General features: G+C 34.0%; 1 protein-coding gene across 1 annotated transcript; it reads right to left on the reverse strand.

Moving 5' to 3' along the window:
• Window positions 1–1,858: 1,858 nt before the first annotated feature.
• On the reverse strand, window positions 1,859–12,337 carry LOC105627409. The gene is made up of 12 exons (XM_012208691.1): window positions 12,238–12,337; window positions 7,531–7,663; window positions 7,155–7,222; window positions 6,811–7,071; window positions 4,946–5,048; window positions 4,272–4,402; window positions 3,924–4,179; window positions 3,782–3,849; window positions 3,614–3,688; window positions 3,233–3,484; window positions 2,885–3,121; window positions 1,859–1,986 (listed from the first exon to the last, which is right to left on the reverse strand). The coding sequence occupies exons 1-12, from the start codon at window positions 12,335–12,337 to the stop codon at window positions 1,859–1,861; spliced, it is 1,812 nt and encodes a 603-aa protein (XP_012064081.1).
• Between the last annotated feature and the right edge of the window lie 4,890 nt (window positions 12,338–17,227).

Below are 17,227 nucleotides of genomic sequence, written 5' to 3' on the forward strand. Positions count from 1 at the left end.
ATCCAGTCAAATATCTGGAACAAGGCTTCCAAAAAAAAAGCAAGAAAATAAAGCGATAATAGATAAATTTCTTTATCTTCCTAAAGTGAAAAGAAAAAGAGAAAAATGAATTGTGCAAGAAGTTCAATTCAAGAAAAGAAGAAAATTCTGCATTAATTTTTGATAAAGCAAACTTTTAATATAAAATTTCAGTCGAATATATATGTATTTTTGGATACTAATGATATCCAGTTATCTGACTGGATAATATCGGATATCGGATATCGGATATTTTCCAGATATCCGGTGTATTCCTATTGAGAATTACAGAGATCATTTCAGTTGCCACGATTCTCAGATAATCGATGTGTAATGGTAACAAAAATTCTCTGCCGAATCTTGTATAGGCTTGTATAGGCAGTTGTTTCCAACACATATTGGGAATACTACAAATACACGTATAGTGTAAAAATGTTTGAGATATTTACCTTAATCCTGAAGCAAATTTTTCAAGAATATTTTTTGTATCTCTTTAACCACACTTTTCAACAGTATTTTATATCTGAAATACACAGTTTCCACAGAATATTTTTTGTATTTAAAATACAATCTACGATGTGTCTTTGCCTAGTCCTGAATATATCATCTCGGTTCTCTTTCATATAAAATTAAACGAAAAACATATGAACAATCAAAAATTATTATCCACATGGTTATCCATTGAGAACTATTGTAATTAATCAACAATTCAGGCAGTATATAGCTAATAAACGTTATATCGAAAACGCTAGTAATCTAGAGTTTGGTCACTCTTTTAGAATACTAGTCTGCAGTAAATTACAATAATCCAGATAGCAAGTTTCCCACAGGTTGTTGTCAAATATCAATTTGCTTGAAACTGCTTTAAGTTGCTTTCAATATTAAAGAAAGTGATTTTGTCTATTGGATTATTACCGATCTTTTATCGCTACCAACAGTTGAGCAACTTCATGGCAACATTCAGGCAACAGTTAGTCAGTTGGCCTCTTACAAACCGATCGCATAATAGATTATTGGAAATCCAGATGAAACAGAGAATTTTCAAACTATTCGTCCACAAGATGAAAAGAGAAATCGAGAATTGTCAAAAGAATTATTTACTTTCATTTTAAAGTCCAATTTTGAAGACTATCTATCGCCTTCAAGCAGATACTATTTCATTATTACTTATTATCGTTACAAGAGAAATCTCATAATAGTGCGTCTTTTATTCTGTTTTATGATTTTTACTTGATGACAGCTTCATCGTGCCCATGGCGGTGTCGTGTACTGTTCGCAGGTAAGCGATTTCATATCAATTTTTATTTCATTATATTTCCATTTAATTGATGGAAATGTAGACTAAATATTTTTATGAAAACGGTTTCAAACAGATTGTAGCAACTTTTATGACAATAAGTATGCGACAGTACTTCAACTACTGTGCAGGCAAATCACTGTCCAACATAAGGTTAGCCTAAACGAAATTACTATTGCCTTAATGGCAACAACTGAAAGGAAACTTGTGCCAAGCAGTTATTTTCTTTCAAGCTAAGGAACACTTTTTTAACTAAGTATTATATGTATAAAAAATAATTTATGGACATGTTTAAATCGTTTCATTCCCAATTGGGAACACTCTTAATCACCGATTAAGTAATTAGTCTGTTCCAACAAAACGGAAATTAATATTGTCGGTAATAACTATTTAGCTGCATATTTCCCACTGTTTACGACAGCTCATCGATCGGTCAATAGCTTACAAATTTTTTGAGCTATATACACTTCCAGAAACACGCAATACCTGAGAATTCGTGCTGGAAATTACAGTACTTAGACAGTCTTACATAATAGCTGCAGATCATCTCGAAAGTAATACGCATAGCGTATTAATAGCGGTGTAAGTTACTATATGTAAAATAAACAGAAGCTGAGATAACGACGAAGCAGACGCTGCGTTTGGAGTTTTCATTAAGACCTCGCACATTCCTGAAACAAAATGCAAATGTTGAATATTTATATCGTGCTTACTCATGTATTTAAACCCAACATAATATATCTTGAAACTACAGCGAAATGTGATAAATTATCGTAATTATTAATATTTATTTTTATTAATTAATATCTATTTTTCAACAAATAAATTGTTCTAATAAGATATTCCCTGAATATTTCAAATATTATGATAAATATTGAGATGGAGAGAGCCAGCCGAAGACCTAGATCTTAACATGTGTTGTCAAGGTCATAAGCCTGTTGGAATTCCTGGTCTCCAACAGGTTTTAGCTGTTGCTCGTTATTTGTTAATAAAAGAAGTTCAAAAAATATTTTTTTTATTTTTAGTATATACAAATACTACTTTATACCTCTTACTTATAAAACATAGTAACTTTCCGCGTAAAGTGAGGTCCACTCCACCTTTCCTCTGCCCAAAGGCGCACGACTTTTCACGTGAAGCGAATTCCATCTCACCTTCGCTTTCCGCCTAGAGATGCGTAACTTTTTATGCAGTAAACCTTACTTCGCTTGGAAAGTCACGCACATCCTTAGGCAGAGGAAGGAGAGAGAAAGCGGGATGAACCACGCTTTGCGTGAAAAATCCTGTGCCTCTAGGCAGGGAAGATGAAATGGACCTCACTTCGCACGGAAAGTCATTAGGTAAACAGAGAAAAGTATAGAGCAGTTCTTAATATTGTATATGGCAAAAGTAAGACATTTTTTTTCAAACTTTTGTTACTAACTTTTTAATGAACAATGAGCGATGGCTAAAATATCTTGTCAAGGTCATCGGTGCTAGTTCCTCCCATCTCAATATTTATCCATTTATAAAAATCTTTGCAATTTTTCGATTAATTTTAATCGCAAAATATCATATATTTGTAATTACCTTGATTGGACAGTCTATACGTCCATTCATCCTTGACTTCTCTTTGACAAGTACGCGATGGCCTCGAAAGCCATAATTCTTTTTCTTGCTTCTGTCTGCTGCCTTTGTCTTTGGCGTTTTTGAGAAGCATAGAAAAACAAAACGTTTGTCCTGTACTGCCTGAAATTTCAGAATTCCGTTGCGACGCTATCGTATACCACATTCCTTTCTCTTCCCAGCTGCCGTGACAAGAATAGGCTGCCAAAATATATCGAGTCTTTAGTCTTTTTTACTTTTTATATATTTTTTTCTCTTCATATAAATTAACAAGTAGTAAATCACAAGTAGTAAATGTTCATTCATATTTACCAATCTTTTCATGTTCGCACGTGTTGCCGATTATTATTTCGGCTTGATCGGACGGGGTGCAGCCAATTTGAATATCCGTACTTCTGCATTCCTCGTTTTCATTTTCCTGCCAAGTTCGCCTCTTGGTCGTTCTCGACAGCTCGCTACGCCGCTGCCGACTCGGTGCGGCAGCTGACAATGCATCCAATGAAGCAAAATTCAGAATCTCATACTGTCCTGAATTAGGACATCTTCTCTGATGCAAGAATGTGGCTGTAAAAAAAGAGACATGATTTGCATATGTTTTGCTGCTCGCCCACTAATCCGCAATACCATAATAAAGCGCACAAGTTTCCTATATCAATATTTATAAGCGATGACGTAGCATAAATTAGCACTTACTTATTAAGGTCGTATACGGCCTCGTGGAGGGATCAGACATTGAGCACGCTTCCTCTGGCATAATTGCTTTTTGATCTGCAATAAAAGAAAAAAAAACGTTTTATATACGTATATTATGTAATACTGATTTTAAATGTAATGCTGTTGTACGCTCAAAGTTTTTCTCACCTGACTGCTGTATCTCAATGATATGGCTGTCTCTTTTGTGAAATATCATACAAACGTAACCAATATCGCTGCAACCAATAAATAAGATTCAAACAACTGTGATGTACGTTAAAACTCTCAAGAGAATTTAGAAATTACTCACCAGCCGCTGGTGACATGAGCAACCAGTTTCACTTTATTTCCTTGCATATTGTCATTCGGATATAGCTTCTCTAAATTGTGACAAATGATTTTTTCCTCATGGACGATTTCGCCATCAGTATTTTGTGCTTGCATTTTTACTCTCAGCGTCGCGTTCTTGTTTGTAAAATGATAGCTTTTCGTACCATTGAGAGAATGCCAGTCATGGTGTTGAGTTACCCAAGCAGGATATTTGCATCTATTGTGCTCTTTGTCAACTATTAACACAAGAAATAAAGCAAAAATATAAAAGATGGTATAATTATTTTATTAATCCTGAAAAACCTTTTGATTTCGTTTGTACAGTTACCTTTAATAAGTTTTATGGTGGGTGAACCTTCGGAAACTGTGGTTAGACCGTTGCAAGTAGGGTCGCCAGATTGTGCAAGTAAATAAATCATCTTTCCCTGATGATGAGACTTTTCTTCGTACAGGAAACACCTATCAAATAAAAGATATCATTCGATAACGATCTTGAATTTTTCAAAGAGATTTTCCAATCTTTTTTTTTTTCTTGTTGGTTAATCATCATGTTTCCCTCAGCGTACATATATCTACATATACGTTTCATGGAGGGAGCAGAAAGTTATAATAAGTAATAATAATAATGTCTATGTGAAAACATGACAAATAAGTGGTTAATCATTTTTTCACCTTACCAAGTCTAATGCCCGTAAATTTATCTTTAGATGCTCAGCAGCCAATGAAATAATTCGTAGAGTATCTAAAGATAAATTTAAGGAAGCCTTAAATATAAGGCGTCTGACTATAAATACGAGTATAAATCTTTTTATGTCATAAACAGCATGCCATGAAATGTGACTAAAACCGTAATACATAATCTGATATGTAGGTGCAACGTATAAATAAGCTACTTGATGCGCAGTATAAGCATCCCGCGACAAAATCGCAACAAAAACTATTGCTGTCACGGACTTTGGATAATTACGTTACACAGAATTAAAATATAAATATATTTCACACCTGTAGGTTTTTGCATCATTCAGTGCGCTCCTTTCTTTCAAAGTTCCCACGAGATATTTATTTCGACCATCGTTCCAACTGGCAAGACATTGTAATTCCTCGGCTGCAAATAATTAAATACATAAAGATTTTATAGAAAAATAAAAATTTGTATAAAAAAAATAAAAATTTAAGATATTATAAAATATATATTTGTATGTATTTCAAATATGGACTTGGTTAGGTGGCGTGTAGAGACGCATCTCTACACGTCACGTAAGTTGTGCAATTTTTATGCGAATAGTGAAAATTTTAGAAAATAGACGAACTAGCGATAGCAGGAGAATAAATTTTGGAGATAGAAGAAGTTGAGCAAGTAAAGAAGAAGTTGAAAGCAGGGTAGAAAGCGAGTTGTAGCGTATATAGAGATAGACTAGAGAGTAAAGTTATGACGGCAAAGAATGCGGGAGATCCGAATCGGAAAACGGGTATAAGTAAAACGATCGAGCCTAAACAGAGGAAATTAATGGCAGAAGTTAAGGATAGCATGAAGAAAGTATCTCTTATAGGGGAGGATAACGGAAGCGAGAGAGACGAGACAAGTAACGAGAAACAAGTAAGCAATTAGATATAGGATTAGAGGCATTAAAAGAGGAGACGAAAACATTCATAGAGGGAATAAAAATTAAAGAGATATAGGAAGAGAAAATCAGAACACTGGAGAAAAAGATGATGGAAAGGGGGAAACTGAATGAAAGGAGAAATGGAGAAGTTAGAGAAGGATTTTGAGAAGAAAGGGAAAGAGAGAGTAGAGAAAATTGATGAGTTTGGAAAAACAACGAAGGATTTTTTTTAGTGGATAGAGAGGACATAAGAGAGGCCAGAAGAGAGGCGTCTTTAGCAAAGGTAGAACGTATTTAGTAGAAAAAGAAACAGCTGCAACGTTTTTCGGAAGAAAGTATGGACTAAGGATGTAGAAAAAATAAGAAAAATGGTAACCAAAAAAGATAGATAGGAAAAAAGGCAACATAATCAAATAATTCAAATATTTCAAATATTTAATTACATATAGATTTTTATTATTTTAGTTTAGAATACTTATAGATAAATATTATTCATTATATATAAATATTGTGAAAGTAAAACATGTTTATAAAATGTCTAGTCAAATCATAGAAATCTAAAAAAAATTAAACGTAAATTATAAAATAATGTGTTTCTCTAAATTCTCTTTGGAGTGGAATCTCACTCTAAATAATGAAATTTGGGCTAGTTAAAAAAGAATGACTCAATTTTCAGTTTTCTTTAGGAGTGAGATTTCACTCTTCAGCATGAAATTTACTTTAAAAATTTTAGAAAATCTAGATTATAAAATATGATTTTATCAGATATTATTTAACCAATAGAGAATAAAGGCTCATCAAATCTGGATCTTTAATATTTTTAAATAATTCAATGTGAATTTGTATATACTATATGTATATACTACATATGTACATACATATATACTACATGTACATACATATATATTATACATGTTTGTAATTATTTGAATGTGCGTCGAAATTGTTTTGGACTTTTAAAACGCAATAGAACTAGTAATATCACAATTAAATTTGATGCTCAATCAAATCTATCTATTAATAATTATTTCATCAGATATTACTTTTACGATAATTAATACATATGTATATTTTTATTCATGCTATTGAAGATAATGCTCTAGATAACTATAATATTAATTGCGAACATCAATAAGTGTTTGCAACATAAATAAGTACCTATATTTCATATACGTGCTGCAGAAGTAATTACGATGTAATTAAGCACGATGGAGTTAGTTGATCCAATACTTTTAATGATAATACTTATAACGATCAACTTACTGTTGCTCTCGGTTCCCACGACGTCTGGACAGGCCTGATACTTGAGAAGGAGTTTGCTCTCATCAGTACATTTCTCCACGAGACTTATAGGCATAGCACATTCGCCGTAACCCCGATTATACGTGAATGTGAACGACGCTCCGCTGAATGGGCAAGCTATTGGTTTCGAGTTCACACGGAACATCGAATAGAGCGTATCATCCGAAGTAATTTCCGAGCACATGTTTTCCAAACGCAATCGCTCCGAGTTGCACCAGCCTGCTAAATAATTATCAGGTTGTAGTAAAATTTCTTCCTGAATTGCACTTAAAGCTTTATATCTAATTCAGATTCAATAAACGTACTTTCGCGATATTGAATAACGTTCTCATGGCGTCCGTTGATGATCATACAGTGATAACAATTGTCACCGCTGAAACGACAAGCAAAATGTTTATTCAAAGATATACCAGAAGGTTTGCGGGTTATCGCCGTGTTTTCATCTATTGCTAATGTCAACGTTTCGTGAACGACAACGTCAAAACGTTGGCATTAGCAATAGATGAAAACACGGCGATAACTCGCAAACCTTCTGTGTGTGGTATCTTTGAAGATAATACCTGTGAAAATCTAAAAAGTTTTATCAAAATGTTTATTGTCGATAGCAAATTGAACAATTTGCAATAAAATGATGGAAAGATGATTCAATATTTTTTTTTATTTAAATGAGAAGATACTTACAAAACGATATATTTGTCATCCGTTTTTTCGAGGCATGTTCGTTCCCCGAGAACGGTCGTATTTATAATGACTGATTGAGGCTTGCCATACTGAAACCATTCTCCTGACCAACTCGATGGAAACTCGCAAGATCCTGAAGCATAAGGAATCTTTTAATAACGTAACAATGAATTTTAATGTATTTTAATCAGTGATTCCTACAATAATCATATCATGAAACGGACGATCGATGTATCCAAATCACCAAAATTTTCACGATAAAGTCTTTAATAAAAATAATTTAGGTCTTTAACAAAATAAATAAATTAAAAATTTTTAATAAATTTAAAAAATTTTTTTTTTTTTTTTTTTAAGAAAGAGACCATAAAATCTCGATAATTTTTTTTCGGCCGCTTTTTTATTCGCTATTTTAAATTGTGTGTCAAATGATATCTTATGATGAGACATTAATGACAAAAAATTTTCAAATTAAGCTGAGAATTGGTTTAAGAGATATAGGGAGTCAAAATTCATTAAAGTGTCTATATATGCTTTGCAGTATGAATTTATTTTGATTGATGTCTCATCATAAGATATCATTTGGAATAAAATTAGTAGGAATTTCAAAATGATAGGAATAAAAATAAAAATGTTTGTAATCTTTTCCCAATAAAAGATTTAAACATATATATTTTAAAATAGATAAGTTTCTCTCTCTTTCTATCTCTAGTTAAAATTTTATTAAAAATTTAATTAATAAAATTTTACTAAAATTCAAAATTAATTAAATAAAATTTAAAGAATGAGTTTTATGTTATCCTGTTCATTGATTATCAAATTATCCTATATTTAATATTTTACATATTAACGTAAAAAATCTTGTAAGTTGTTTCTCCAGATTACTATATACATACATATATTATATAAAATCTAATGATAAGGATTACCGAGAACTTTATTATATTTTATTCTATTTATTACAAGATACCTTGTAAAAACAGCTCGTTCGTTAAAAGGATTTTTCTTCGACAAAATTAGTTTTTTTAAATTATCGTAAGTCTATGTTCATTCAGGTGGAGAATCTGTAAGCGAGGACTCGTTTAATTGAGAGAATTAAGAGGCTCCACGTGGTCGAAGGCTTTCATCAATCAAGAGACGCGGACAATTAGAAAATTGCTATCGGGTCCAATACAACACGATTATTACAGTTGGGGCGTGAGAGTCAAACTGAAGAAAGGGAACTGCTGCGCGCATTGCGTTGAATATGTGTCGCGAAGCGAAACGACGCGAGCAATGCGCGAGTCAGACAAAAAAAAAAGAAAAATTGACGACACGCGGGCCGCATTACCAGTCATTTTCCCAGCCTTCGTCGCCTCTTTATCTTAGTCACTAGCCGTCAAGCGACGCTATTTAGCGAGTTCTAATGAAAAGTTGCCAGACAGGATGAGAATACTCTAGTTGAGCGGAAAGTTTTCGCTCAGACATACGAGACAAAATGGAGCAAACACGATGTGGATGATCGAGTTCTAAAGGTCTACAAATAGCAAACGAATATTGATAAATTTTTTTCAGTGCCTCAAGTTGCTGAGACCAAAATAGATTTAAACACTGTTATAAATTTACACTATATTAATATTAAAATCAATATGATAAGAATAATATATATAAATAAGACATCGCATGATGTTAAATTCACTGATATTTTATAGAGTACGATAAATTATAGATGTCAATTAATTACATGTAGCTTCAAATGAGGGACTTAAAAAAAAAAGAAACAACTCAACTGTCGTGAATGAATTAATTTTATAAAATGAAATTTATGAAGTTGTTCATGTATATGGGGGATCCTTATAAAATATTCTTATGGACTGTGGTCCCTCGAGATTGGGCGATAAACGGTTCTGGACGGAAGGTTAAGGTCCAAAAGCATATGACTTTATGCGTAGATATATTTATCGGTTCGCGATGTTTAGTTCGATCGAACGTGCGTATATTTCGGGGTGGTTGCTTGCTCGGCGGTGCGAGCGATGGCGAACGTCAGAAATAGCCGAGAAGAGGGCGGAGGCGGAGGAACGGAGGGTGGGCGAAGGGAAATGGGATACACACGCGACAGCGTCTATGGGGTGTCTCAGAACCGATCCAGCCTTTAATATTAATGACGGGCACATCGACGAAAATGGAGTCGGTAGTGTTTCCCCGAGAGGGATATTTCGTAGGAAACCATTACCGTAACAGCCGACATAAGTCATCTCTAATTGGAGTTCTAAAATGTTCACCACAAGCGGATACCAGGAAAGCAACACGGTTACTTCAACGTATGTTCGAATAAAACCATTATTGGCCGATTACTCCCTGCTTCCTTAGTTTGCAGGAAAGGCGAGCTTTCGCGACTCTTATAGATCGCTTATGTAGATCGTGGAATCACCTCTCTCTCCGCAAAATTTAGCTCGACTCCGACTGGACTAAAGGTTCTCGGACACCTTGTATGCTAAGCGGTACGCGCACGTGCACGATGCGCGAACCGAGCAGCCATCAGGAACGTCGAACGCCGCGCCGGCATAGCCATAGGCACAAGTGAAAAGGAACAAGGGCGAGGAAGAGCGTCGACGGTCGACCGTTTTAGACACGCATCTTTCGTCGAAGAAACATCATTTATCTCGACGTAGCCGGGAGTGAGGGTGGCGTCTTTTCCCTCGCGTTCCCCCTTTCATCCTCCTGTCTCTGTCGCGATCGTCTTCAACGACGAGAAGAAGCGGCGACAGATCTCGCAGGCGCGCGGACAGCCGCTCGACAGGCGGCTCGGCGGCGACGGTTTTGTGCGTCTCGCGTCTTCGCTCTTTAACAGCTCTTTTTGAGAGAAGCTCGCGGGTGAGGCGCGAAGCCTTAGGAAAGCGAGGGAAAACCACTCGTTAACGAGCTAACGAGTATAATACGTACGAGAGCGCATGGTTTCTCGCGCCAACAACCGAAATCGGATGGAGACACGAGAAAACCCAAGAAGACGACTTAACTCGGGGAAACATGACGAATGAGCTTCCTCGTAGCGGAAATGGAATGTCCAAGTCCACATTTAAATATATTCCTTTTATACAATGTGTTAAATGCACTTTTCGTGCACGTGGCAATGGTTTCTTTGTGAAACCGAGATAACTGCAGCCCGTTAACAAGAACGTGTGTTGAGTCGGGTGTGTCTTTTTTTTGTTAAGAAAAAGGAAGTTTTTTTTTTGCGCATTGCTTTTCTCGAGGATAAATTAATAACGCAAATAAATTCTTTGCAGTGTTTTAAGATGCTTACACTAATATCTCACTTGTTTTATTTTAAATGAATCCGAGATAGTTTTTCATATATATAATATTTTTTTGATAATTTTAAATCTGTTTGATAAATTTATAAGGATAGCAGGATTTTTGAGTAACATTAATTTAAAAATGCTTTCATTTTTATATTTCTCCTGCTTAGACATAAATAAGTGATTCATAGGAAATAAGTAGCTATTAAATTTAAAATGATTTTCTATTACACATTATAAAAAAGCTTCAAACAAAAATTATTTACAACGAGCACAATATGTATTAGTTTTCAAAAGAAATACATCAGTTTTAAAAAATTGGAGCCGGTAAGATAATTCTAACTTCATTTTCAGAATCGGTAAAATACATAAGAAATACATAAGAATCAATCAAAATATTATCCCATTTAACAAAACCAATGTTGTTAACATTATTATTCAATTAACGATCAATGAAATTTAGATTGAGTTTTAAAACCGGTTGTGTCCGGCACATAGTTTGAAAAATTGAAAAAAAATGTATTTAATAATCGTATAAAAATATTATTAGGTATTATTTTATTAGTTTTTAACATAACTTTACCTTGATAAATTCTTAAAACATAATTATCATCATGCCTTAATTATGTTTAATGTGTTATTAAAATTTCACAGACTGACGAAATGATAAAGGATCGTCATTCGTTGAAATGCCAAATTAAAAATTTCGATAGAAAATAAATCCCCGCTCTTAAACAGAAAATACTTTCATTCATCAAATGCGTTTATTTCTGAATACCGTGAAATTTCCCATGACATTTTTACGCAAAATTAATAAAAACATTCCAATAATTAATATTTCATATTTTTTTTATCAAATCAAGGCAATAAAAATATAAGCAATAAAGCGTTCAAATTCCGAGTTAATATAAATTTATTTCCGAGAGCACAGAGTTAGTAATTGTCCAAATAATTTTCCCGAATTTCACAAGGTTTTAACTCGTGCATCTCTATCTTTGACAGCTCTGAAAAAGAGCTAATAAAATAATAAAATTATAGATATCATTCCAGATATAATAGCAACCTCTAAGGAGCTCTAAAGCAATGTTAACAACTTAATGCTACATATTGACATGGTGACTTCATTCGATAACGTCGTTATCTGAACACTGAACACCATTGCATCAATTCTTTCCATATAGAGGCCTTTTAACATTCTTTAAGATGATAGTAAAGATGACATTACAATACACCGGCATGCGAGGTGAAGACGACTAAGTGGCGTTCAAGGACGCTTGTGTAGACGAATAGACGTAATTATTCACCGTTCTCTCATTGTTCGTCTTATTATCGAAGACGGTGAGCATACATGCGCTCATTTAGCAATCACGTACGAGTATATATGCTTGTACGCAGACAAACTCCATTCGTAGGTGTCCATTCGTAGGTGACTCACCGTTTGCAGAGGGTAAATCGACCAATGGTAGTATCAGCAGCACTAACACCGATAGCGGGGCAAGGATCCCTTTTCGGCGCGGGAATGCCAGTTCCTGCATCCTGGAAAATATATATGTATATCTTCATTATATATTAACGTTGAATTATGCATGGCGGTTTATGTGCGAATTTCTTACGCGAGCGGCGAGTATTTGTCGAGATGTCTTATTTTTTTCTCAAACAAATTGCGAGTTATCGAATGTAATTGTGTAATAATCTACTGGAGATGAAAAAAATAAGAAACATTTTTTGCCCATCATAATGTGTGCTCTTTCGAATCGATCCTTTTTGATGGTATTTTCTCCTATCATCCAAAACAATGGAGATATTTTAAATGATCAAGTTACAGAAAACACTCTGTATAATATTTTATAATACATTTAAGATGTCAGATAGATATTTAATATATCGACATGTTTAAATTTAATTATATTGCTATTATGATATAACATCATAAAATTTCGTATTATGTCACAAGATCCAACTACCGTTTTATTTGTCACAAAAAATAATTTGCTTTAAACGAATGCTATTCTTTGTACCAGTTTGTACCATCATCAGTTTCGACAGATACAAACGATCCGGGAACAAGCACCCGTTTAGCATTTTTCCATCCTTTATAATTTTGAACTTCTTGAAGTACAAACGAAAAGGAAGATACAAAGCGAGCTTAATTACATACCGAGCTTAATTTAATGCTTATTAAAACATTTGTTAATTGACTTAAAGTCGGGTATCAGATTCACATAGGTTACTTACAGCGCCGATTCTTATAACTTTTTATTTTCCTATATCCATTCTTAGAATGGAGTGAAATACATAATTCAAATAACAATTCCATTCCTCCAATCCCAATCCATTCTTAGAATGTCAACATTTTCGTAAACATTGCAGTTCACTTTATCAGGAGCAGCCTACAGATACTTAGATATTCGTTATGATACTGAGATCTGCCCTACATTTGTCCTCGCTCTACATTATGTGTAATAAAAATCGATATTCTAACGATATTTAAAAAATGAAAGAAAATCCGACGTGGTACTAACTGTGAGTGATATTGTACGAATATTAAAAGTAGATCGCTACATAAGTAGCACAAACGACGTGTCTTCGTGACGATAAAGAACGAAGCATGAATAGTGGGGATAGAAAAAGGTGATAGATAACTCGATGTATAGAACAGATAAGATAAGCAAATCAGGTTTATTTACTTTGAAGTAAATGCTTTAAAAAAACAAAAGAAGAGAAGGGATAAAAAAAATAGTACAGACCACATAACAAAACAATAGATATCGATTTACAATGCGACATTATCACAAAAAAAAAAGTAAATTAATATGACAACAAAATAATTATATAATAAGATAAAAAATTGTGAAAATGTGGATATAAATCTGAAAGAATAATGTACCGAAGTGATAGACCAATTTATAATTATTCAAAATGAGGAAATCTCTAAGGAAATGATTTTATTACGCGCGCGATTAAATTGAATTCAATGTTTAATATATTGATTTCATAACGCAGCTCGATTTTCTGAATTATTACAGTTCCATCATATTGAATTTATTTCATCAAATTCGCTGAGATACGATTCGCTTGGTGATTTAATTGAAATAAAGGCGACGTTATTTCTTACTAAAATTCTTCCGACAATTCCCTTTGTGTCTCACCTTGCGTATATTATGCCTAGATCTAAGTATGTTTCAAATTCATGGAAAAACATGGGTTTTATTCCGTCACCAAAAAACCGATGACATCACGGAACTTAGAATTGCTGTGTGCAATGTGCTACATAACTACTAGGTATCGTAAATGAATCATGTGCTAGATAAAATCGATTTCTCGAAAACGACTAATCGCTTTCTGTGAATAAAAGGGACATGTCGCGTAGATAAACATACATTTTCTTTGTATAAATTGTTTTCGTTTGATTTCATGATTTGGGACATTTCTCCCTTGTGTCAGTAAAGCTGATTAAATTATCCATTTCTACTAAGTTAGATTAATTTTAATCTCGATTTAATTCACTATTTGTATCTTTCTCCAGTTCTAAGAATTAAAAAAAAAGAGTAAGATCACAATAAAGAGATCAAAGTTAATTTATTGATAAAAATGGACATGTGTCGTGCTACATATTCCTAGATATCGAAACTTAATCAATTGACGGGTAAAATCGACGGGTAAAATATGTTAGAATGAGAACAGCTAATCCTGTTCTGTGACTTGCAGATTATAGGTCCCGCATCCTATGCTCTCGCCGAATAAAAACACTCTCAAGATGAAAAGCTAATAAATTCGAAGATTTGTGCAATAATAATTCTTCCTACAATTTCACGCAAGATTTATTAAGAAGCGCAAGAAAAACAAAATACCTACATTAATTGCCTTGAAAATCAGCGGCAATCGTGTACTTTTAAATTTTCGTCGACCCAGATATATAAATAATAAAATTACGTAACCGGTAATTTATAAAAACACAAATTAATCACACTTTCACAGCAATATATACACCTACGTACGCACTACGACACTCTAATTGTAAGAGACGAAACACTGTAGGCGAACAACTGTTCTGTAAGAAAGTCGAACAACACAATATTATTATATCCACACATGTCCACCTTCCTCTTCTTTTTACACCAATTTTACAATCGCACCGATTCTATGAGAATCGAAAATTTACTTTGCGTTCGTGATTGTAACCAATGCTCATCTCTATCATGGAGACGCTCTAGTCAATGCAATGGTATCTTTCGCGGGACCGGAAGCGAAAATCTAGAGCGGGAAAAAGGAGAGCAACGCGATGAAATCCGCGCTCTACGCGGATCGCCGTCGTCGATCGCGCCGGAATGGAAACGAGATGGCAATCGACGGGTATAGAAGAATCAACGAGAACATCCCGGCGCGACGGGCGAAGCCGCGCTAGAGACGCGACGTCGAGCGTCCACGTACGTATCGCCACGTGAATGGAAAGAACAGCGGTTGCATTATTTAACAAGGTACACGTGTACCGCTCTGCTTTGTTACGGTGCGCGGCAGCGATGCGACACGAAACGTGAAACGGTCTTCCTCCGTGTCGCGTTCGCGATGCGCGCAGGCAGCGCGCAGGCAGCGTCATCGTATCTCATATTTGAACATGCGTGTTTTACGCACTCGTCACGCAATATCGATCTATTCGGCGCGATGCGACACGACGGCGTTCCAATTCACCGGAAGTTCGTCGATCGCACGATCTCGCAACGGGAACCCGCATCTTTCCGCATTTTTTCGAGCCTTTTCGTCGTTCCAACTCTTCTCTATTATCCAAGCCGAAAAGAAATCGATAATTTAATTTCTTTCACGATAAAATGAAGAGATTACTTTTAATTCAGGAAAAAGAAAGACATATCGAACTTGGATACTTTCCGAAATAAGTAGATATTATCGTCAAATATTATATTTTAACAAATGAGTCTCAAAAAATTTAATTTTCGTTAAGATGATATTTATTTAATGGTCATTGGAAAACGAGTTCTTCTATTCTTCGTTATCTGAAAAGTTCCATTCGTATTCTTTAAATTACAATAATGTCTTTTCACACAGTATTGAATTATTCCGTAACTACCGGTGTCTTAACATCGAAATAATCGCCATTATTCTTGCTCTTTCTAAAGCGACTGCGATTAAAACATTCGATAGCGGTGGGAGAACCTGTGTATTACATGTAGGTAGGATTATAATATATATTCTGAGAGAGACAACGATAATCGCTAACCATAGTTATTCAACTAAAGCTATCAGCATGATTAAACGCTTGCGTTAACAACGGAGACTTATTTACAAACGGACAAATCTACTCCAAATATACATCGCACGTAATAAATTGTTGTGATTTACAATATACAGTCAGATTTTTCGAAAGCGAAGCTATTTTCATCGATTGCAAAAGTCATCAACATAACTGCGATAAGCCGTGCATATCTTTGCGGATACATGAATATTAAGTAAATTAGAATTATCAATTTATGATTAAAAGCATTAAGTATCAGTATTATCAGTTTATAATTTAAAAGTGTTACAAATGATATTCAATTGTCATTACATCAAGCGATAATTATATTTATATTTACAAATATTTTGAAGGCAGGGCTGAGGGCATTGAACTACTTTTATTTTAAACACAGTATTTATAATACAATTTTATTTTGTATTTTGCATTTTAGCACAATGCAAAAATATTTTTCTCGTATTTTGCATTTCAGTATTTCTTCAAAGTGAAAGATTGAAAGTATTCTGTATTTTGTAATTCAAATAATAAAATTGAGTGTCAGTCTTAGTATTTGAAATACGAAAATGCAAAATACTTTCAATCCCGCTCCGCTGAAATATAAAATACTGAAAATACAAGATACAATTGTGTTACAAATGCAGCTGTTTTTCAAATAAAGATATTTCAAATACAGTCCTGCTTGAGGGCTATACGAATTAATACGAATTCGTCGTGAATATGGATGTTGTCGTAATATGATAATAATGTTACACACAGATTTCTTCGAAGTGCATGACGTTTTATGATATGCGATATCAAGTTTTCTTCTTTTATTTAACGAAATTCACATAGTGAACTGTTATATTTATCTTAATTGTTATCCGGTTATTGATATCTAAGGTTGCTGTAACTGAGCGTAAATAAATAAAGAGTAAAGCAAATAAATGCCAGACGAACCGCTCCAGCTTCTTACTGATGTAATGCTCACAAATATTTAAATATTTCTAAGGTGGAATATCATCCGTTCCCCTTTTATCGTGTAATTCACGACCGTGACTCGAAATCAACAGCGCTTAGTAAGTTCTACATTAAGAAAAAAAATTTTTGACGTTTGTTATAATTATATATTACTACACTGAAAAAAAATATAGTCAATTTTAATAAATATTTAGAATATTGCCAACTAAAGTATTTATTA

Source organism: Atta cephalotes (assembly GCF_000143395.1).
Source record: "Atta cephalotes unplaced genomic scaffold scaffold00009, whole genome shotgun sequence".
Taxonomy (NCBI): Eukaryota; Metazoa; Arthropoda; class Insecta; order Hymenoptera; family Formicidae; genus Atta; species Atta cephalotes.

Excerpts from the sequence above, each read along its gene's own strand:
- LOC105627409 (XM_012208691.1), bottom strand. The coding sequence starts at position 12,337 with ATGCAGGAACTGGCATTCCCGCGCCGAAAAGGGATCCTTGCCCCGCTA. Across the intron at positions 4,403-4,945 it reads AATGATGCAAAAACCTACAG|GTGTTTCCTGTACGAAGAAA; the intron begins GTGTGAAATATA and ends TTTATTTGATAG. Across the intron at positions 3,122-3,232 it reads GTGCGAACATGAAAAGATTG|CCTATTCTTGTCACGGCAGC; the intron begins GTAAATATGAAT and ends ATATTTTGGCAG.